General features: G+C 41.2%; 1 protein-coding gene across 6 annotated transcripts in view; it reads left to right on the top strand.

Moving 5' to 3' along the window:
• The first annotated feature begins 315 nt into the window (after nucleotides 1-315).
• Nucleotides 316-23,969, top strand: part of TGFBR2 (transforming growth factor beta receptor 2) — an 87,113-nt gene continuing 63,459 nt past the window's right edge. For 2 of the 6 annotated variants that reach the window (XM_050777219.1, XM_050777253.1), the window contains exons 1-2: nucleotides 670-780; nucleotides 17,052-17,126. In XM_050777219.1, the coding sequence (XP_050633176.1) occupies nucleotides 687-780; nucleotides 17,052-17,126 (169 nt within the window). In that variant the 5' untranslated portion in view covers nucleotides 670-686. Of the gene's footprint in view, nucleotides 397-669; nucleotides 781-1,154; nucleotides 1,401-17,051; nucleotides 17,127-23,969 lie in introns of those variants that run through there. The other 4 variants (XM_050777230.1, XM_050777263.1, XM_050777247.1 and 1 more) reach the window with 3 other exon arrangements.

Here is a 23,969-nt window from a genome sequence, read left to right as displayed (position 1 = left end):
TATTCACTCCTGGATCTCAACGTGTAATTTGAAAACGCATCTCTAAAGCACCTAGGAATAATCTGAAGAAAGCTGAGGGGAGGCGGCAGATGTTCTGATCTACCAGAGAAAACGTGGACGTTTTCTGTTGTTACTTTGTGAACTGCGTGCACTTAGTCACTCTTGAGTAAATACGTGAAGCGAGGAACTCCTGAGTGGTGTGGGAGGGCGGTGAGGGGCAGCTGAAAGTCGGCCAAAGCGCTCGGAGGGGCTGGTCTAGGAAACATGATTGGCAGCTACGAGAGAGCTAGGGGCTGGACGTCGAGGAGAGGGAGAAGGCTCTCGGGCGGAGAGAGGTCCTGCCCAGCTGTTGGCGAGGAGTTTCCTGTTTCCCCCGCAGCGCTGAGTTGAAGTTGAGTGAGTCACTCGCGCGCACGGAGCGACGACACCCCCGCGCGTGCACCCGCTCGGGACAGGAGCCGGCCTCCTGTGCAGCTTCCCTCGGCCGCCGGGGGCCTCCCCGCGCCTCGCCGGCCTCCAGGCCCCCTCCTGGCTGGCGAGCGGGCGCCACATCTGGCCCGCACATCTGCGCGACCGGCCCGGCGCGGGGTCCGGAGAGGGCGCGGCGCGGAGGCGCAGCCAGGGGTCCGGGAAGGCGCCGTCCGCTGCGCTCGGGGCTCGGTCTATGACGAGCAGCGGGGTCTGCCATGGGTCGGGGGCTGCTCAGGGGCCTGTGGCCGCTGCACATCGTCCTGTGGACGCGTATCGCCAGCACGATCCCACCGCACGTTCAGAAGTCGGGTGAGTGGTCGCCAGCCTGGGCTCGGCGGGGCGCCGGGGGTCTTCCTGGGGTCCCCGCCTCTCCGCTGCGCTTGACAGTCGGGCCCGGCAACCCGGCGCCCGGGCGGAAACGAGGAAAGTTTCCTCCGCGGCACTCTAGCAGCCCGACTCCCGTAGCTGCAGGGATGTGTGAGTTTTTCTTGAAAAAAAGATGGAAAGTTCACTTGCAAGGGGCGCGGGGCACGTTTGGTCCCCTTTGTGCGAGCAGGAAAGGCGTTGTGTTGGCCGCGTTCGAGGCGAGCCCCCACCCCCGGAAAGGGAAGTTTGAGAAGTTGGTTATCTGAAGGCGGCCGGGGAGCAGCGGCCCGGGGCGGCAGCCTGAGCTGCCAAAGCAGCCAGCACACCTGGGCCACTCAGCCCGTGGCAGTGCCGCGTGCCCACCCAGCTCTTTCTGAGCCACCCGTTCAAAAGGCCAGCTCCTCAGTCCTTAGCTCCTGGACACGGCCACGCTTTCCCTCAGGCCGGCTTCTTGGCCCGGAGGTTTTGGATACAAGTTTCAAGAAAATAAGCGATTTCCAAAAGATAGTTAGCTGGCTCCACTGACGCCTTGGCATGGATGGGAAGGGAGTGGAGATGCTCAGGTGAAACCGAGAATTCCTCACTGAATGCCCACTGGGTGCTAGGGGCTGTAGATTTTGCCTGGAACAAGACAGTCCTGTCTTCAGGGAATTGATAGTTCTATGCAATTATCGTTTGTTGGAAACCGAAGGGTTAAAATCCTACCTAGGCTACCCACCTGATCGCTGTGTCTGAAGATTTTTAAGGAAAAAAAAAATATATGTTTATATGTATGTGTGTGTCTGTGTGTGTGTGTGTATATATATATATATATGCATGCAGGAATGGGGGTTCTTAATGATTTGTTATGGAAAGTGTAAACACCTGAGACTTCAAAAGTTAGATTTTTTTTTTTTTTTTTTTTTTTTTTTGAGACGGAGTCTCATTCTGTCACCAGGCTGGAGTGCAGTGGCGCAATCTCGGCTCACTGCAACCTTTGCCTCATGGGTTCAAGCGATTCTCCTGCCTCAGCCTCCCGAGCAGTTGGGATTACAAGCACCCGCCACCACGCCCAGTTAATTTTTGTGTTTTTAGTAGATACAGGGTTTCACCATATTGGTCAGGATGGTCTCGATCTCTTGACCTCGTAATCCGCCCACCTTGGCCTCCCAAAGTGCTGGGATTATAGGCATGAGCCACCGCGCCCGGCCAAAAGTTAGACTTTTTGCAGCTGTGATCCAAATAACAGTATCTGCAGCTGTGGTCTGGGTAACCGAGTATTTGGGCAAGTCACAGAGCTTTTTCTGGGCCTTAGTTTCCTCATCTGTAAAATGGCAAGGTTGAATCTGGGTAATTTTACATCATCTTCGTGTTTAACATCTTACGTGCCGTGGCCCTCCCCTCCTTTCCCCTAGCTCTTCTGGTAACTTGGAGATGACCCATGTAGGCTCTGGATGAAATGTAGAGGAGTTGGCAGTCCACATCACCCTGACGCACTCTTTTTATTTATCCAGGGACATGGGCAGATTTACCTTTTGGTTTGTCTAGAAAAAACGCGCATCATGGTCAGTTGTAAATTTCAGAGTATTTGAAGTGGATTGGGAACTTTTTAAAAATTATGGCATACATTGAAGGTGGCATGGAGATGGAAGCTTTTAATCTAATTAGGAAGATGCACTATTGCAAGCAAAAAGTCTTAACACACTTTTGAGTCCTATGGTTTTAATAAAATCTTAGTGTTTCGTTCTTGGCGTTTTTCCTGCATTGCAGTACCAGAATGTTCAGTTGTCTCTCATTTTCCTCCAGACTCTTAAACCTAAGTTGTATTTTGCTAATAAATATTTAAAATGGCACCCTTAATTTTCTGTGGATGTTAAAAATCATTAAAACTTTTGTTCCAGATTATAGAAGAAGGAAATTAGCAGGCCCTGATGTTGTTAGGTTCTGTTTACAAGGATAAGATTTATGATTTGCAAATTCCAGACCCAATAGTTCATGAGTCACTTTCATTTCATCAATATACACACTTTTAAACAATTAGCATAAAAGCGTGGTGGCTTTTTGAGTATTTAGACAGTTTAACAAGGCCCACAGATTTCCTATTTTTATAGAATTGAAGTTTCAAAATGGTTGAATTAATGAATATTTTGAATTTGTATTCATTTGATTCAAATTAAATTTTCAAAGTTGGCCAAAGGTTGAAGATAGATATATTGAAGATGAGAAACCTAATTCTACTTACATTTTAATTTTTCATGTAAGTAAATGGTTTCAGAATTTTTCTAACATAACTGGTAAACTGAAAACATTTTTTCAAAATATCTTGATGCAAGATAATATATGAGGGAATGAGATTGTTTAATAAACAACAAGGTCCTTTTACGTCACATAGAAAAGCCCCAAAATCTGTCTTCTGTTTAGTAGCTTCTGTACTTCTGTTTAGTAGTATGTAAAGGATTTAAATATAAGAACAAATTTCACTAAGAAATAGAAAGTTTTTTTTCCCTTGTTTTTGACTTAGTACATTCACTCTTCCTAAATGATCAAAATTAAGAAATGACTCTTTGGGGGAAAACTGTAAAGTGTACAATAGCTCTTCAGGTCTGAAAAATATGACTTTTCAGATTCCTAAAAGTAGATTCTTATTGAGGACAAAGAATTTGTAAAAGTGTCATAGGGATACAGGTTCTTCAGATCTCTTTAATAACCTGCTTATTTTGTCAGGGTAAGAGACTAGACATCATTAGGCCCCAAATCTTATCTTTGGTCTACTTGTGCTTTTTTTTCGCCCTCATAAAAATACGTTTTTACCTTTAGGCCACTCCCTTTAACAACATCTTATTTTTAATGAGTTATGTTTTATACAAAATACTAATCACATTTTGAACTCATGCCTTCTTTGCAATGTAGCAATCCCTAATGATGACTCTCGTCTGTGTAGTCAATGTAACTACTACATGTTTTCTACTCAGTTATGAACATGACTTTTTAATTTTTTCAGTAAGGTTAGTTTTTAATTCTGGATCTCATTGATATCATTGCAAAAAGTGGGCATTTTTTTCTTCTACCTTTTCAACCATATTTATTGAGTATCTCTTGCCAGGCAGGACGCTCCGACCTGGGACACCATCCATAAGACAGACCTGGTCTTTGCCTTCATTGAATTTAACAGCTAGGAGCATGTTATATGTAAAGAAAAGGATACATGTTTTAACTCTTTATATTTGAAAGCATTATGGAATACTGGTGTTTTATTTTCTATACCTCATTTTCAAAAGCCTCATTTTTTGTTGTTGTATGCACTAGGAGGATGTGCATGTTGAATGTTTCCTTCTAGGTCCCATTGAATGTATTTTGAATCTCACTTTCCTATCCCTGCCTTATCACAGAGCCCCCGTTGGGCAGCCTTTAATTGCCTTCTCCATTCCATAGGCAGCATGATGGACCCAGTGCATTCATTTAGTGTTCTCTTTGAGGATAGGCTGGTGGTAGAAGAGTGTAGGGTATAAGCTTTGGAATCAGGCCGTCCTGGGTTCCAAACCCACTTCCCGTTTACTGGCTGTGTAGCCTGTTGTAGTTACTTTACCTACTGGTCATCCCTGGTCTCATTTGTAAAATGAGGATTATGGAGTTATGGTGAGGATTAAATAAAATATTGTTTTAAAGTATTTAACATGGTGCCTGCAACACAGTAAATGCTCAATAAATATCAGCTTCTGTTATTACTGTTAACTCCTTAATTGGTCTTACAAAGGGCCTCCGACGTGGTTCCCATTTGACTCTGCTGCTTCACATCCCACCACAGCCCAAACTTTCCCAGTCTGTTGGTGTCACTACACATACACATGATGTGAGCAATTTAGGCAGCTGTGCCTTTGTTCAGGATGTCTGGAACTGCTGCTACCCGGCTAATTTTCACTCATCTTTTAAGACGTAGTTCAAGTGTCATCTTCTTGAGGAAAACCTGCATTGAATGCCCCAGTTTGAGGTAAATATCTCCTATGAGATACGGACCTCTCACTTAGATGGTAACGATACCAAGCCGAAGTCATATCTTTTCGTAACTCTCTTGCCCCATTAGACCTTTAATCCTCTCAATCTTATTCAGTTCTCTGTCTCCGGGGTCTCTAGCAGTGCCTGACACATCATTTAGCACCCAGGAAATGCTGAGCTGAGCCTCCACTTCATCCTACTGCATCTAGTGCAACTGAGGTCGAGCATTTAACTAAGCAGTGACTTGTTTGTTAGGTGTTTGGTCCGAATAGTAAAATCTTTACTTTCAGTTCAAATAGTTTTAGTTCTGATCACAATAAGCAATTTGACTCTTTTTGAAGTATGGAATTGCTTCTTGTATTCTCATGAAATATGGAAAAAGATGTTTCAACTTCTGACAAACATGATGGAAAGCTGCTAGAAGTTTTCATGCAATTCTTCTAGCCATAAATTTTGAACTAGTGTAGGGCCTTGAAAGCCACTGCAAAACTTTAAATAAAGTCACCAGAGAAATTATCCAGTAGGTACTGATACCTCTTTTTTTTTGTTTTTTTTTTTCTAGAAGGGTGTTGGAAAGAGAATTTTATTAGGAATGAAGTGCTAAAATCTAAATTTAGTTTTTAAGTTTCTTTTTTCATCGGGTTTTATGTTTTGGTTTGTAAGGGTAAAGCGGCGTTGGTTGAAGGGAAGTGTGGTCCTATAGCCACCACTGCCTACCCCAGAGCAGCGTGGATATTATTTAGGTCTGATGCAGACTACCAAAGCAGTTTTAAATAGGGTTCAGGGGAAACATGCTTCCTGGCTACAGCATGGCATTATTTGGCCAAGTTCCACATAAAAGCATAACTCTGTTACCTTGTTGGCTTCTACCCTCCAGGTCCTTATGTACAGCTTCCGCAGATTTAAGTTATGATTTTCAGTAGAACAGATAGGCATTTGCAGCAAGAATGCTCACCGCTTATTTTGCACTCTCTACTTTCCTGATAATATTTTGCTCCACAGGTACCTGTTGCTTGTGACTGAGGCAAGATAATGACTCGTTCTTCTTTGTTTGGCATGCCAAAAGGGTTTGGAATGCTGCACGGGCAAATTGGCTCATCTCAGGGAGAAGTCAGGGAGAAGGAAGAGAAAGAGAATTAACATTTGAGAACCTACCCTGAGCCAGCCACATGACGTTACGTATCTAATTTAATCCTAGGAAGAAATCTCCAAGATAAGTTTTATTATCTTTATTTTATAGATGGAAAGATGGATCCTGCTCTCTCTGGAGGGTCTCTCTCTCCAGGGTCTCTCTGGAGGTTTGCCTGGGTACATGTATGTGTGTGTGGCCCAAGTTTCTCATGCTTGCGTGCTGCTAGGCTCTTTTTTTGTGGTCTCTATGTGTGTATGTGTGTGTTGGGAGGGAGGCTGAAGAGGGGTGAATGGATATCGGATTTGAGAGAGGGGAAGCTTACCATCTAATGTCATCAGTTCAGTCCTCCTGATTTAATTGATTTGCTTTGCTTGCATGATCTGCCTCCTTCCTGACTACATTTGTACCACAGAAAATCAAGATAAGGCAGAGTTTCTTTGCATAAGGAAACTCTACAACCCGCAGTTTGACAATGGTGCCTTAGTGGTAGGACTCATGGTGGGTGACCTGTGGTTTGGCCACTTATAGCAGTTTGCAAGGATGTGTATTGTAAACCCCAAATTCCAAGCGTGTAGGACAATCATTTGTGTACAGTCAATTGTGTACAACTGCTGATGAGGGCAAGAAGAGCCGACTTTATTCAACATAACAAAGAAGGGGACAGTTTGACTTTTTTTTTTTTTTTTTTTTCCCCGAGACAGAGTCTCGCTCTGTCGCCCAGGCTGGAGTGCAGTGGTGCAATCTCCACTCACTGCAAGCTCCACCTCCCGGGTTCATGCCATTCTCCTGCCTCAGCCTCCCGAGTAGCTGGCACTGCAGGCGCCCGCCACCTCGCCTGGCTAATTTTTTGTATTTTTTGTAGAGACTGGGTTTCACCGTGTTGGCCAGAATGGTCTCAATCTCCTGACGTCGTGATCCACCTGCCTTGGCCTCCCAAAGTGCTGGGATTACAGGTGTGAGCCACTGAGCCCGGCCCAGTTTGGCTTTTGAAGGGGATAATTTGAAAACTTATAGGGGGTAAGATTCTCTTCCTCGTCCATTACATCAGGATTACTTCTGCCTTTTACTTGCCAGTCAGCTTTTTAGGTCTTAGCACTCAACAAGGAGCAACTGTCCTCTTGGGTATAGTCAATGTAGTCTACTTATGGCCTCCTACTTAGACTCTTAAGGGTTCCCTAGCATCTGTGTTTTGTTTATAGATTTGAAGCTATCATCATTAGACGAGATTTAGTTTCAGGGCCCGTACCTATGACTGGGGAGATTCTATCTGGGAAAGGTCACGACATGCAACTCTTTTTTTTTTTTTTTCTCTTCTCTTTTCTGAGGGACTATTTTCCTCCAATTTTTTTTCAGCTCTACAACTAAAATATAGGTCTAGTATATGAACACAACTGGCCACTGTCCTGGGCCTTAGATGGCACTCTGCTGTCATTCTTCTCTGGTCAGAGCCATGCCTATGGGGTGAGGTGACTTTTGGGCCTTCCAGCCTTACTCTCTTTTCGTTTTTAGACCGCGATTTGGTTACCTGGGAACCCCAATTCACTGCCCAGAAGGCCCTGAACTGGTATCTGCAGTTGGCATGGATCCTTGAAGCCATCTTCCTGAAGGCCATCATTGCTACTGGTTGTGCAATCTCTGCCTGAGGGTCGGTCAAGGGATAGCTCTGTGTGTGTGTGTGTGTGTGTGTGTGTGTGTGTGTGTGTGTGTGTGTGTGAGAGAGAGAGAGAGAGAGAGAGAGAGAGAACTTGAGTGAGAGAGAGAGAGAGAGAGAGAGAGCTTGAGTGTCCACATATCACAAGGCCCCTCTTGATGTAGGATGCAGCAGGCAGGGGAGAGCAAGGCAAATTCATTACCAGGGCTCAGGATGATGTCTGTCTTCAAACCACCCATTTCTGAGGAAGGACTATGAATATTGTAGGAGTTTTAAAGTTGTACTTGGTCTTCCAAGACATTGGAAAGAGATATTTGTCAGTCAAGGTAGAAGGATGAATGAAACCTATTTTATTGAGCAGTTCGCCAGCTTGAGTTGTAACTTTAAATGTTTTGACTTATGGTACATGGGCCTCTATTTGCTCACTTGCCTTGGGCCTTCCCATGTTGGGGATGGGTCTGCAGCAGCAACATTCCTTTGCAGAGAGATGTTGGGTAGAAATTAGTTTTGGTTAATTGTATCATTTTTTTCCCTGGAACAGACAGCACTGAACATTAAAGAAAAAGATAAGAGTTACTCCATAGACATAGTGCTGTATTTCCTTTGGGAAATGTACTTTTTCTTAGTTTGTATTGTCCTAAAGTGAACTTCAGCTCTATACTTTTTTTTCTTTGTCTTTATTTATTTATTTTTATTTTTAGATTTCCTAGTGCCCTAGTTGCATTTCTTCTGTGTATTGAGAGACCACCAGGGCAAGGCAAAGTTTATCTGAATGTTTTTTCCTCCTATTGTAAATATTTTATTTGAACCATCCATGGTTCAAATAAAAAAGAGGCTTGGTTCTTCTCAGGCCTGTTTAAAGAAAACAAGGAAAAAGACTTCCCAGTGCTTTAGAAGATATAAGATTGTTAAAACTTCATTTTAGAGAACTAGGGATTTGGCTGAACTAACATGAATGCCTTTGAAAGAAGATATGGGTTGGGTGCATATTTTCAGTATGTGCTGCAGCAGCTCTTTATTAAAGTGTAAATCATTACAAAGTCTTCATTTTGTATGGGGTGATAATACTGCTGCTTTGTGGATGACTACCTGTCATGCCCAAACCCTGCAAACTTTTCTACATAGGGAAATGGAATTGGGCTTATGCTGCCTGTAGCTTTTACTCAGGAGACTTCATGGACTGATTTCCCAATAATCATAGTAGCTACCACTTATTGAGGTCTTGCTACTACTTGGATCATGCTGAGTACTTCAAGTGTATTAACCCTCAAAAACAACTTTACAAGGTAGGTTATGTTATGCTTATTATAAATCCTCCAGAGTTAATAAATTTGCCTAAGTCCACCTAGTTAGAAAATGATTAGGCTGGGGTTGGAATCAAGATGGTCTGGTTTGGGGATCTCGACTCCTAATTGTTATACTGTACTGAGATTAGTCTGCCTTAATTGACATAAACTACTTGTCTGTTATAGCATGGGTATTGGAAGAGTAGGGGTTAAGAGAAATAATAATATCCAACATTTTTCTAGTGTTTTAGCATTCTTCATATATTATCCCACTGGATTTCCATAGTGTAATAAAATAACATTTGATTTATAACCCAGGTAGTCAAACATCATGCCTGTCTTGTGATCTCAATGGGAAAATGAAGAATATACCTCAAGTGATACAGTCTTGGCTGAATCATGGAACAATTATGCCATGAGGGAGTTGAGGTATTCTGAGTAAAACAGGCACTTCATTTGAAAGGACTAGGAGACTTCACAGATGCATCAAATATGTTGAGGATATAAATGCCAGGCTCAGGTGGATTTACTGTGAAGTGCTTGAACTTAACCTTCAAGGCTACCTATACCCTGGTATAGGTTCATCTCCTGACTTTAAGTGAGGCCCTGGAAATGTGGCTAACACGTGTCATCAAGTCAAACACTACGAAATCTTGCAGTGCCCTGAATCTTACAGCTCACATGTAAAAGAAACCTGATAAAAGTTTTCCAAATTTGGAGTCAATCCGAAAAATTTTTATGACATTACCTATAATGAATTATGAAGCTGAAAGGAACTTTTCCAAATTATTCAAGAATAAATTACAAATTCTGATCTACGGTTCTAAAGGAAGACTGAATTATTTTTTTATTCTCTCAATAGAGAATATTGCAAAATGTTATTGGAAGAGATGATCAAAGAGTATGCAACCAAAAAATATAGGAAAAGTATTTCAGAGGTATGGCAGTTAATAAAAATATTTGTTTTTTAACACTTCATATTTGTAGTATTTATAGCTTTTAAAAATTTGTTGTTTGTATGATACTATTTAAATTTTTTTTTTCCAGAGATGAGATCTAATTCTGTCACTCAGTCTGGAAAGCAGTTGCGTGATCATAACTCATTGCAGCCTTGGATTCCTAGGCTCAAGCAATCCTCTAGAGTAGCTTGGACTAAAGGCATGCACCACCATGACTGGCCAGTTTTTTTTTGTTGTTGTTGTTTTTAAATTTTTGTAGAGATGGTGTCTTACTATGTACCCAGGCTGGTCTTGAACTGTGGGGCTCAAAGGAACCTTTCCACTTCTGCCTCCCAAAGTGTTAGGATTACAGGTGTAAGCCACTGCACCCGGCCTGTATACTATTTCAATTCTAAATAAATATTCACTGTATTCTTAATTTTGTATTCACTTTATTCTTAATTTTATATTTTTCTTCTTAAAGAGTGTCCCTGAAATTTACAAGCTTCAGATTCCAAAGACCTGAGTCTTTGACTAATGGTAGGATTTGTTTGTTGGTTTGGAAAATAAATGTTAAAAATTGCCTCTTCCTCCTTCCCCCCGTTGCAAACAGAGACTGAAATCTGCATTGTTATTTCACAGAACGAAAATATTTTTCCTCCTGGTTTAGCTAAACCCTTCATCATTTTCCTGCTTTAGAGCCCCACGCCAAGTAGAAAAGAAGTTGCAAAGATGTAATTATCACAAACCTTCATCTTGGATGAAAGATCACCTAGCTTTGACCCTTAGTTTGAGATTAGAAAGACTCTACCTAGGAGACAGCTGGTAAAGACTAAGGTGTATTGCACCAGGAATCAAGTTGTCTGGGTGACTGGGCTGTCTTTCTTCCCATTGGGGTTCATTTTCCTTCTATACAGTGACAAGGATTGGACTAAATAAGATTTCCAGTATATTCTCTTCTGAAACGTTTCATTCTTTGTTATCCCTCTACTATTTTGTTAGTAGAATAAATCATTGAAGTTGAGTTAGAAAATCTTTAGCTAATCAAAATAGAAAACTAACAAAAGTCATAACAGGTCAGAACTGAGAAATACCACAGACTTCCACTGGTGTTCGTTGGAGACGACTATTATTAAAAAAAAATAAAAGAAAAAAAAACATAGCTATTTTGAAAATTTCCTACTACAGGTGTCTGAGTATACATCCTGACTAAATAGCATGTTTACTTCAGCTCGAGCTCACTGCTTCTTGCTAAATAAAAGGTTTACTTGGTTTTGGTGGTAATATTATTCCTCTTTGGTTAATTATGGTGTTTTCATTCTCCCCTTCCTCTGAATTAATAAAAGTGTCTGAAAATTTTTCCTAAGGTAGAAAATTATGAAATGCTTTGCTATGCCTAGGAGAAGTAAAGCCTAAAGGAACTTTCATATTTTTTGGGGGGGGGGGGAAGGAAACTTGTCTAGATATAATTAGTGTTCTGTTGCCTTTCAAATATTTCTCTACCACTTTTCTTAAAATATTCTCAGAAAAGACAGAATTTGCAACAGATTGGCAGTTTTCAGACTGCTGTTTTAGGCAGGGGAGTAGCTGCTGCAACCTATAATTGCATTTCTGTAGAGTTTGCAGACACTTGTTAGAATAGACTAGGAATCTTTCAACTTTTGCTTTGAGTGACTACCTTGTTACTACATACCAGATTTGCATCTCATTCTCTAAAGCTCATAGTATTGGGGGAAAAAAAAAGACAATATAATTTGTCCTTCAAGTGTGTGAAAAATCTAATAATAACATTTTATATTCATTATTTTGGAATCCCTTAAATTATATCATTATAAAATAATCTAACAGTCTCAATCCCCCGGGGCACTCTTACTTTTATTTTTATAATTTATATGTTAGAATACATTTCTATTCTCTTAGGCCTTTGTTCATTCTACTTTCTCACTTCTTTAGGAGCCTCATTCCTTCCTGAATATTACATTTTATGACTTATCATATGCATCAAGGCTCATATCTTGTTCAGCATTCTGACCCTAAAAATGATGGTTTCCTATCATCTTCTGATAACAGCAACTGAAGGTGTTCTAATACCTTGCCGCTCATAGGAGGTCTGACATCACTGAGAATTTATTGGAAATGAGGACTGTGGGTCCTCTCCCCAGACCTACTGCAACAGAATGTGCACTTTTACAAGGTCCCCGGGTGATTCCTGTACACATTGCAGTTTGAGAAACACTGCTGTAATAGCATTAAAGCATGTTCCAAAGAGTAGCCAAATGATCTGCAGTGGTTTTAGTGGATCACATCAGGCTTGTTTCTGTCAGTAAAGAAGAGGAGAATTCAAGGAAGAGTTGCACTTAGTTTTATGAGAGTCTTGACTCCTCCTAAGCTGTTTTAACTGTGTGGTAACTATTGTAACATGCTAAAGCCAGCAGAAGACAGAAGGCACTGGTAGCAAGTCAACTAAATGAGTCCGTTTTTAACCAGTCTGTTTCCCCAATTATCCTTCATGAGTCTTCACTGATTGTCCCTCCCTTGATGATGGTGAACTGTAGAACCCAAGGACCCATTTCTTTTTTCTTTTTCTTTTTCTTTTTCTTTCTCTCTTTTTTTTTTTTTTTTTTTTTTGAGATGAAGTCTTGCTCTGTTGCCCAGGCTGGAGTGCAGCGGCGCAATCTTGGCTCACTGCAACCTCTGCCTCCTGGGTTCAAGTGATTCTCCTGCTTTAGCCTCCTGAGTAGCTGGGATTAAAAGTGTGTGCCACCACCACCAGCTAATTTTTTTTTTTTTTTTTTTTTTTTTTGGATTTTTAGTAGAGACGGGGTTTCACCATGTTGGTCAGGCTGGTCTCAAACTCCTGACCTTGTGATCGCCCACCTGCCTCCCAAAGTGCTGGGATTACAGGCGTGAGCCATCGCGCCTGGCCCCAAGGGCCCATTTCTATACTGAACTCACTGCATTAATCATGTTTACCTCATTAGGCATTTACTCACAGATTGCCTTGACATATGTAGGCCTTGATTCATTCTGGAGCTATTATACCTCAGCATTTCTTAAAATAGGTAGCACTCCACTCTATACAAAGTAGGTGCCCAATAAATTAATGATTCGATGACAGGTTTTCAGGAAGTGGTTTTACTCTTCAACATTTTTTAATCCTCTTTTGTCTTGAGGAACTTACTTGTCTGATGCTCAGTGAAGACTCAATACATTTTTCTTGAATTACTCAACATTTGTTTTAGACTGTCCTGAGGGTGCCACTGTAGGCATTTTCATTGATTTGCTTCTTTATTTTAATATCATAAGGCAGCTTTTTGTGCCTTAGTTACTTTTGTCTTCCAGAATTATGGGTCCCTGTCAGTTTTTAATGCTCTTAAGTAACATAGTAGCCACAATAAGCAATTCTTACAAGCAGTTTCTGATGTTTCCATGTAATTTTATTTTCTGACTTTTTTTTCTTTGCCTTTGACAGCTGAACTGTACTTGGCAAGAAAAAAAAAGAAAACTTTCCATTGCAACTCATATCTCATGGTGCTTCCTGTTGCATCAACTCTAAAGTTATTCATCAGAAAAGTTACGTAAAACGCATAACCATTTGGTTTTATTTTTGCCCTCAAATTACGCTACCATAACACAAACCTGAACTCTTATTTTTGTCATCTGTAAAAATCACCTAATTGGTCTCTGCTTATGGACACCCTTTATTCTTTCTCTGTCGATAACACAGGCATTGCCATCAGTTAAATCTCCCCCCAGATGGCATTTTGAATAGCTGACCCCTGCTAGAAAGCCTTCCATGGATTTTATGAATCCTAGATCATCACATGACCTTCCCTTCCTCTTTGAGCATGGGGGCTGCCTCAGTGTCCCTGGGCTCCTAAGAGAATGCCTTGTGCCGATGGGACACAGGACCAGTTTGATGACTACCTGCACAGATGAAGCCAAACCTCTTGCCCATCATCTGTTCCACCCTTCGCATCCCTCATGTCCTGGTTCCACTCGAACCCAGCTGCCTCACACATCCTTTTTGCTTACAAATTTCCTAGCTTGTGACCATTCTCCACCACCTTCCCCAAGTTTTACCATTCTCTATCTGTGCCCTACAACAGCTCCACCCTTTGAAATAATGCCTAGTCTAAATGTTACTTTTTCTATTGGGCCTTCCTTGATTATCCATCCCACTGCGATTCTTTCTCCTGCCCATAGCCTCTTTAACAAGCCTTGCATCGTCATTCATATGACCTTGTTTGCTAAGCTACCTGTGCTATCTCTGTGTGTTTTAAACTCTTTTACTAGAATGAAAACTCTTTGAGGGAGAAACTTCTGTCTGATTTTGCCATAGCTCTTAGCACACATTCTCACTAATTCTGTTTATGTGTTGTGTTTGTTGCTGTTTGGAATTCATTGCTTTTAAAGGCTGAGGAAACTTGCTTTTAGATTCAAGTCTGGGAGTGCTAATTTTTTTTCTCCTAGATGGCTTACCTCACCACCAAGTGTAAATGTCAATGGCTTAAAGCCACCCGTAGCATTGCTTGACAGAACCATAGGCTTGTGGAAAATCTCATATGATCTGCTTTGTGTAAACTGTTCTTTACAGTGGAGACTTGCTCTGTCTGCAGTCTTTAGTTTCTGTGAATTTTGGGGAGCTGTGCTGTGTGGGTGTTAAGGTTGATTTTCCATCCATCACCAGCTCCGCCTTTGATTCATTTATTCTCTCGTGTGTGAATCTTTTGCAGAAGGCTCAATGCATTATGACTATAGAGGCCAGACAAAGTCATAAAGTAAATCACACCATCTGACACAGGCCAATTTTTTGCCACTCCTGCCTTTCCTCTTTATGAATCAGAGATGATCTCAGTCATTGGGATTCCTGGAATAAGTATGGCTGAAGGGGTCTTGGTGAAATGGAGAGTGCCTGAAGATACTCTTCTACCTACCTGAGGGTAAATAATCCCATATTGCAAAGGTGACTCCTGGTTGTACTTTTTGGAAAGCCCTGTTAAAGTGACACATGCGAAGGAGACTTAAGCATGAGGCCTTTCTTACATGGGCGCTTAATAGGAGTGGGTTTCCAAGGAAGGTCTTGAATTTGGCCTTCAGCCTTCTCCTCCGCCATAGTCTCCATCCAACCTGAATAAACATGCAGTGTAGGTACCATCTCTTGTGCAAGCACAGCTTCCAGATATGTCATCTGCCTTTCGGCCAGATCATCACCCATGTAGCCCCTCTTCTATGGGAATTCTGGAGCTACCAGTGACATCATAACATTACATAGATTTGGACTGGCAGTGCCCTACCTGCTCTATCTATAGAGCAAAAGGAGATGAAACAAGAATTTTAATATTCCTTTTTTTTTGAGACGGAGTTTTGCTCTTGTCACCCAGGCTGGAGTACAATGGCACGATCTCAGCTCACTGCAACCTCTGCTCCTGGGTTCAAGTGATTCTCCTGCCTCAGCCTCCCAAGTAGCTGGGATTGTAGGTACCCACTACCACACCCGGCTAATTTTTGTATTTTTAGTAGAGGCAGGGTTTTGCCATGTTGGCCATGCTGCTCTCGAACTTCTGACCTCAGGTGATCCTCCGCCCCGGCCTCCCAAAGTGCTGGGATTACAGGCATGAGCCACTGCAGCTGGCCAGAATTTTAATATTCTTAAGTCTAAATATTCTGTGGCACTTATTGGAAATGGTTGAAATACAATGCTTTTAATTTAGCATGTCATTGGTTAACTCTCAAAACTAGTGAAAATCACTTATCTTTCAAGATTTTAATGATGATGTTGGTGAGGATGTTTGTGGTAAGTAGATAATCACTTACATTTATACAGCACTTTACAAAGCATTTTCACAAACTCTGAGTACTGGTCGTTATCAGTTTGTTAATGAGATGCCTGTGATGTCTTCAGGGGACAGGAGAGAATATGTTAACTTCTTGAATAACTGCTACAGCTGTAGTTAGCCCCCTATGAGCCAAGCCTATTGGCTTTATCACTCCCAAGGTATAACTTATTTCATATATATAAGCAACTTGACTAAATATTAGATGTCTGTGTAAGCCATTTTCTGCCAGTCGAAACAATTTTGTTCTTCTTTATATCTTTCTTCAGACATACATCTTTAATAAGTTCTGGGAAAGGAAGTGGAAAACAATGCTTGACCTCTGATACAATGTACCATTTTGATTATTATCAGTACTTTAATAAAATTTATCATCAAGAAAGTCTTTGGAGTGAGCCCCTGAAAAGCTTGGGAAAGTGATTGATATGGTGTCACTTTTCTTGAATTATCTTCCTCCCATGTTGCTTAAGATGACCAGGAAGGCTAACTTGGCTCTTGCGCTCTCTAAATTGAACTGTCCTGAAGTTTTAAGAAAATAAAGTGATCAGACTCAGCAGTTCAAGATTGTGTTGGTTGATAGCAGCCATGTAGACCTCAGTTCACTATGGGTTTCTGTGTACTTTATTGGCGGTCACCAAGAGGCAATGAAAGGTCCTGATTTTGTGAACATTTCTGCCCACACCCTTCTTTGGTGCATACCTTTTGGGAATATAGAAAATGTCTTTCATTGTTAAAATAGCTGTTAAACAATATTAAAAGCAAAAAAAAAAAAAAAAAAATCATGAAAATAGTCATTTGCCTACTTCTTCAGTCAGATAGAAAACTAGTACCAGCCAGTGCGGTGGCTCAGGCCTGTAATCCCAGCACTTTGGGAGGCCGAGGCAGGCGAATCACGAGGTCAGGAGTTCGAGACCAACTTGACCAACATGGTGAAACCCTGTCTTTACTAAAAATACAAAAATTAGCTGGGCATGGTAGCGCATGCCTATAATCCCAGCTACTCAGGAGGCTGAACCAGGAGAATCACTTGAACCTGGGAGGTGGAGATTGCAGTGATCCAATATCGTGCCACTGCACTCCAGCCTGGGAGACAGGGTAAGACTTTGTCTCAAAAAAAAAAAAAAAAAAAAAAAAAGAAAACGAGTACCAAGAAAACAGAAAAAAGAAGTGATATGAATAATCTTACTATGATTGAGACACATGGGTGAAAGAGCACCAGAGGGAAAAATGTCTAGTTTGATAACTTTGAAGAAAACATATTGACCGTGTCTAGTTATAATAATATTTTAATCTCACAGTAATAGAGAGCTTCATTATTTTCAAAACAGTTTCACTTTCATGTCATCTGTAATCTTAAAAACAACTCTCTGAGATGGATGTAATTATCCTGTTTTACAGATGTGGAAATGGAGGCCCAGAAAGGTGAAATGATCTGCCCCAGCTGTAATAGGACTGCCCATCCACTGAGACATAGTACAGTATCATTAATTAATCTTTCCATCATTTTTCTATTTTTAGTCGTTGTGCTCCCTCACTGCTTAATTTGTCAGTAAATGTAAGGTAAAAATCTGTAGTCTCCACGTATTTTCATATTTTCATAGCTACATTGTCAAAGAGGCGATGGCAGTGTAGTCATCAGGAGACTTGTTCTTACCTTGAACATTAAAAGCCCTACTTAAGACTGGAGAATTTCTTCTTTGAGGGTTTTGTCCACCTGTCATAAGAGAGTTCAAAGTATGTAATGAGTCATTTTACCTTTCCCCTTTTCTTATGGGGACAGCTTCTCTTTTAGACACTGTGTGGTCTGCCCTGTTGGAGGTTGTGTCACCATTGTCAGTAGACAAATGCTGCCACGTGTAAAAGGCTATGCCAGTTCCTACAGTCCTGTAGTTTTGCCCTTCACTAGAACTTCAAGTTGCCTAACCTAATCGGGAATACGGGCATCTTTATATAGGAAGTGCGCTTCTTCATCATATAGACATGGAGGTCAGGTGTTATCATCTTTGGCTTCCTTTCTCAGAAATTCTTAAACATGAATGTCTGAATAAACATACAGAGAAGAAATTGGGTACAGTGGCTCATGCCTGTAATCCTAGCACTTTGTGAGGCCAAGGTGGGTGGATCACCTGAGGTCAAGAGCTCAAGACCAGCCTGACCAACATGGTGAAACCCCATCGCTACTAAAAAATACAAAAATTAGCCGGGCATGGTGGTGGGCACCTGTAATCACAGCTACTTGGGAGGCTGAGACTTGAACCCAGGAGGTGGAGGTTGCAGGGAGTCGAGATCATGCCACTTCACCCCAGCCTGGGCAACAGATCAAGATTCCATCTCAAAAAACAAACAAACAAACAAAATATAGAGAAACATAGAACAAGAACTGTTTTGAGTAGCAGAACGTGACTCTCACAGACATCTAATTTAGTCAAATTGCTTTTATATAAAAGAAGGTATTCATTGAAGAGTAACAGAGCCTACCTCTATGACTGATATTTTCAAAGAAAATGGCTAAGAATCACTTTGATGGCCAGGCACGGTGGCTCACATCTGTGATCCCAGCTCTTTGGGAGGCCGAGGAGAGCAGATCATGAGGTTAAGAGATTGAGACCATCCTGGCCAACATGGTGAAACCCCATCTCTACTAAAAATACAAAGATTAGCTGGATGTGGTGGTACGTGCCTCTAGTCCCAGCTACTCTGGAGGCTGAGGCAGGGGAGTCACTTGAACCTGGGAGGTGGAGGTTGCAGTGAGCCAAGATTGTGCCACCGCTCTCCAGCCTAGTGACAGAGCAAGACTCCATCTCAAAGGAAAAAAAAAAAAATCACTTTGATTAGCAGAAACTGTGTTTCACTTGCCATCATAGAAAGCTAAGCTATGCTTCTGCTTTTCTAGTGCTAGCTTTATATAAATGTTATTTTCCTTGCAACATAAAAGAAAAATTGAGTCATGTTGTTTTATTTAATTTTTGTTGAAGAACACATTAAATTAGCCCTCACACTGTGGTATGGACTTCTTTCTCTTTTCCACCAGTGTTCTTCAGGGTGATTTTTCCAGTGGGCTTGGTTGGGACTGTGTGGATCATTGTGATGCTTTGTTCTCAGTGGGGATTTTCCGGCAAAGATGAGCTTCATTAAACAATGACTGGGTTCATGGATTTATAACTGGGGTGATTCTCTTCAAACTGTAATACATTTCAGTGTTACCTTTTTCTGAACGCCCTTTTTAAAAGGGATTCCATAGCAAGTCTTCTGGAATAATACCTTTTATATAATTCTTCAAAAATTGTAATTTGTACATACTGATTCCTGTTAAGGCAGATGTTATTGTATCAAGAAAAGACTCAAATTTTGAACATATTGAAAATAGTGTTTCTTCAGATCTGGTGGATAGGTGATGCTCAATATATATTTGTTTAATGGAATAAAAAAGAAAAATATTAAAGAGCCTAGGAAGATAAATTAAGTTGCAAGGATATATTGTTTGCAAGGATATATGTCTGTTTAGCATTGCAGTTTTCTGAAGGGAAGGCTATCCACAGCTGTCAATTCTGATCTAAGGAACTATTTGCCTTCTTAACTTCTTTGCTAGGTTATCTAAAGGGAGATATCCTTTCTCACATTTGTTTCCTTGAACTTACTTTTAATGTTGCCTTGTAGGGTCAAAACTTTAGAAATACAGCTTTCTCAGGAAACTTGCTCCTCAGATCCTTCAGACATATCTACCTTTAAGCTTATTGTCCCCTTGCGAATTGGCAAAGGATTACCACCCTTTAACTGGTAAAATCTACACTTAAAAATTAATCTAAAATTATTTTCAGGAAGAATTTATATAATGGCAACTAAATGCCCTGCAGCCAATTATGTTTATGATCCCTGCCTCATCTCCAAATGGTGTTAGAGTTTGAGTCACATGAGAAAATTAATTGAGTTGGGCTTGATTGTACAGGTATACGTATATACTAATGTTCTGGTTATAATGCAGTTTGCAGGTTTTCTAGTTACAGCTCAAGGCAAAGATGAGAAGCATCACTATGGGCCTGACTGCCTCTGTCCAGTACTGCCATACCCCGTCTCTAACTACTACATTTTTTCCTATTGAGTTCTCCAATCCATGTAGGATAGATAAGTCCCTTCCTGAACTCAGTTTATTTTTCTAACCCTGGCTGCACGTTAGGATCACCTGCGAACTTCTAAAAGAATTCCAAAGCCCGAGCCAAACACCTAGAAGTTCTGACTCATTGCCCTGGGGTAGGACTTTGGCATCGTTATTGTTTTAAAAGATCCCCAGATGATTCTGATGTGGAACCATGTTGAGAAACACTAATCTAGCCTAACCCAGTGAGGTTACAAATGAAGAATTTCACCAGAGAGGTCAAAGTACTTGATTTCCCACAGCAAAGAAATGCCATTTACTGGGTTCAAAACTCCCATCTGTTGACTTAAAATCCAGCATAACAAATATGAGCAAGGTTTTAGAAGGTTTTGGAAACTCATCTGCAGAACAGAACAAATACAGGCCTATCTAAAAGGATACTTCACAATAAAGATGGTTAAAAACCAAAACCGGAGGAGGCAGAGCACTGTTAGTGGGGCTGGTAGTGGGGGGAATGGATGGTTTTCCAAAAGAGAAAACACTTGACCTGGGTCTGAAAGGCTGGGTATGATTTAAGGCAGGCACCATTGTTCACTTGTTAGCCCCAGGGCCATGCTACTCCATTTCCTTCAAGGAAACAGAGGGAAGCTGGCAAGTGCCTGCCTGGGGTGTGTGTCTGCCCACCATGTAGAGGCAGTTCTTCAGCTCTGTCAGCCATGGCCAAAGCAGGCAACATTTGATGCACCTTGGACCACTCCTGAGGGGCAGCATCAGACACCAGGCATCCTTTCAGACACCATTCTTGGAGTCGCTTCCCTCCATCACGTAAACCTCCCAGCCAACAGTGAAGGCACTGAACTCCTTCCAGGGACTGGGCAGGCTGCCTTGGGGATGCTCTTCTTGACCTTAAAATCTGCCTGATAGATCTGGTAGGGAGGTAGAAATTGTGGTGGTGGGAAAGCCAGCAGTTATCAGGTCAGAGGGTTTCTGATAAAAGAAGTTATTCAGCAGAAAGGTAATCAGATTATGGGAGCCTTAAGCACCAGTTTGGGCTAAATTCTCTGAGTCACTGGCAAATTGTAAGTAGGGGAATGACGTAATAAAACCACTGCAAAGCCAGAAGTTTGTGATGGGAAGATAGGAAATCCCTTTCTTTTTTTCCCATATGGGAAAAACAATCTAAAGATGTGTGGGGAAGCTCCTTAGAGTGCCAGGACTTTCAGTGTCCCCCAATTTATCATTAGATTCTGTCCAGACCTCGTTCTGCACACAGTAGCCTGGGGACACCACTGGAATAAGGTGTGACAAAAAAACAAGGAAATAAATTTATTAATTTTGGAAAATGCCTTTTTTTCCCCTGGAATTCACTCATAGGCATTTCCCGACTTCAGGTTTCACAAAGAGATGCACCATCCTTTGGAATTCTGAAGAAACTCAAGCTTCAATTGAGCTGAGTCTCAGTGGCATGCATTTTATTACATCGAATGCCATTTTAATGTGCTTGAAAATGGGGAGATAAGGGCAATTGGTACACATGTGTAAACCACTACAAAGAGATCACCTGAGTGTAGAAGGTAGCCAGTAGCCTAAAACCCCTGTGTTTTGGAGGCTGTTACTTCATACTCTCTATTATGAAAGTGGGAAAAATCATGTAATTATCTCTCTAAGATGGTCTTTCCACTGTTCAGTAGCACTTTCTGCAGAGGTGAAAATATCTTATACCCGGGCTGTCTTAAGGTTTAAGGACAGCACAGGTATGAGATATTTTCATCTCTGCAGAAAGTGCTATTGAACAGTGGATCTAAGACCATCTTAGATGATGCATGTGGCTTGAAATGTGGCAGGTGCAAATAAGGAACTGAATTTCAAATATAGATATGTTTTTATTTCAGTTAACTTGAATTTAAATAGCCACAGGTGGCTCTTGGGTATCATCATGAATAGGGCAGTTACGGAGCATCATTAAAGTTCCTGTTCTTCTCAAGTCCCAAAGAGGTGCTTTCAGGTAATTTCTTAGCACCTATAATCACAGTGGGGCAGATTAAATTACTTGTACCTTTCCATTTCTGTGCTTTGGAATTATAGGCTGTTTCTTTGTCCTGGAAACCTGATAGTCTAATGTTGTGGAAATACTCTTTAGTAGTACACTGTAATTATAATACTTTATTGTAGGAGGATGCAGCCAGGCCCTTTTTTTTTTTTTTATCATCTGTGTTTTTAGTTTTAATCTTAAAAGGATTATAAAAATAGTACTGTCTTGTGGGAGAAAAATATGCTTAAAGTCTATGAGCATGGAGTGGTAGGGATTATAAGCCGTTAAACTTCTGGAAATTCTGGGGAAAGGGAAGTTAAAGCAGCAGGTAGAAGTCTCCTAGGAGAAAACTTGCCCTGAAGGGATGCTTTAAATTGGGTTCAGTATTTATGAGAAGAACTCTGCAAAAGTGGTTTCCCTGAAGGCATTTGGATTTTCCCCTGTGAATAAATTTCACCCACCTTGGTCACCTCTGTGCCATATTCTCCTAGAAACTCACCTTTATTTGGCATGCTGTCACTTAAATCCCCCCTCAAAAAAAAAAACCTTTGAAAAAGCCAGTGGTTTTTTGTTTTGTTTTGTTTTTTTTCTGAAGTGTTAATTTCCTTTCTTTAGGCTTGTGTGGGCTTTGACTGGAAACTTAATCTGTGTGCCTGGGCTCTGCATTAGGTTTCAGTCATTGAAATGGGGCTTAATAAGAATTATTTGATACCTTCGGAGTCAGACGAGCCTTACTTTTATCTTAGGCTGAGGGGTTTGCATTTTGAGAGGTTGTGCCAGCTGACTTGAGCCTTTACAGGTTTCAGCTTGTTGCAAACCTAGTTGGGTCCATTTCTCTCACTTCTGAGACCTTTTGCTTCTGCCACTCATAGCTAACGTGTTTTCCATGGAACACTACTCCTTGTCCCTAATTGTGTTCTCTTCCTACCTCAGCAGTGACACTACAGACAGCCGATCATTTAATACTAGACACATTCCTTAAGAAGTTGGGATAGAACTTTAATTACACAAGGCTTCCAAGCCAGCAGTCAGGGCCCTTTCCAGCGCGATTACTTTTCAAGCTCTGCCCTGCTTCTCCTTCCAGTTCCCTCTGGACCTTCGTTTTCAGATCTCCTTAGAAGCTGAGGAACGCAGGTCCTTTTGAATTTCTTTAGATCAGTGTTGTCCTGTAGGACTTTCTGCAATGATGAAAGTACCCTGTCTATTCCTGGCCACATGTGGCTATTAAGCACTTGAAAATGGCTAGTCTGACTTGGAACTGAATACGTGATTTCATTTAACTTTAGTTAATTTAAATTTATACATCCATGTGTCCATGGCTACTGTGCAACTCTAGATTATGCCCTTGACTTTAAAACAGTGTGTCTTGGGAGAGTTTTCTTGGCTCTGGCCCTCCACTTTCATGAACCAGCTCCTCCCAGAGGGGAAAGAACTCTCTTTGACTTCAAAACTGACTTCCTTTGATTGCTAATTTAGACAGGCTAAGCCTTGAGCTTAAAACTCTTCACCAACTGTTTATACACTCCATACCTGGCTTCAACATGCCCTTTGTTCTCTGTGACTATATCCTTATTCTTTATCCAGCAACAGCAAATATGCATTAATTTTCTACAGATAAGAAGGTTTCCTTTGGAACTCAAGAATGAGGTATGAAACTTGGTTTCAAAGGACTTAGGGAAAGGAAAGCTATCAGCAAGTGTTTATAGAGTACCAACCACCGTGTGCCTGCCAATGTTTGAGATCTGGGGAATACAGAGTGAATTAAAGTCCATGTGTACAAGCTAATAAACAAGATTCTATCAATATGTCAGCAGATAAGTACAGCGCGAGGGTCTGAGAATAATGGTAGATGCTTGTAATTTTAGAAATGGTTGTCAAGAATGGCATCTTTGGTAAAGTGATATTTGAGCAGTAATTGGTATGAAATCGGGATGAAGAAGGCAGATCTCTGGGTTAAGCGCATTCTAGTTGGAGGGAACAGCAAGTACGGTGTCCTAAAAACAAACTGTTCCTGTCATTTCCTCCCCTCCTTCCCCATGGTTTCTCATTTTTGCTTCTCTTTCTAAGAGTTACATTTATAGGCATACATTTTGACACTGGACATCACAAGAAATTGAGCCAGTTCACAACTCCACTGGTGCTGGTAAAAAGATTATACTAAGATGGATAAAAGACTATGAAACATAGTCAA

This window comes from Macaca thibetana, chromosome 2, assembly GCF_024542745.1.
Source record: "Macaca thibetana thibetana isolate TM-01 chromosome 2, ASM2454274v1, whole genome shotgun sequence".
Classification (NCBI taxonomy): Eukaryota; Metazoa; Chordata; class Mammalia; order Primates; family Cercopithecidae; genus Macaca; species Macaca thibetana.
Note: the sequence above shows the minus strand (reverse complement) of the source record. Positions and strands in the feature narration are given on the sequence as shown.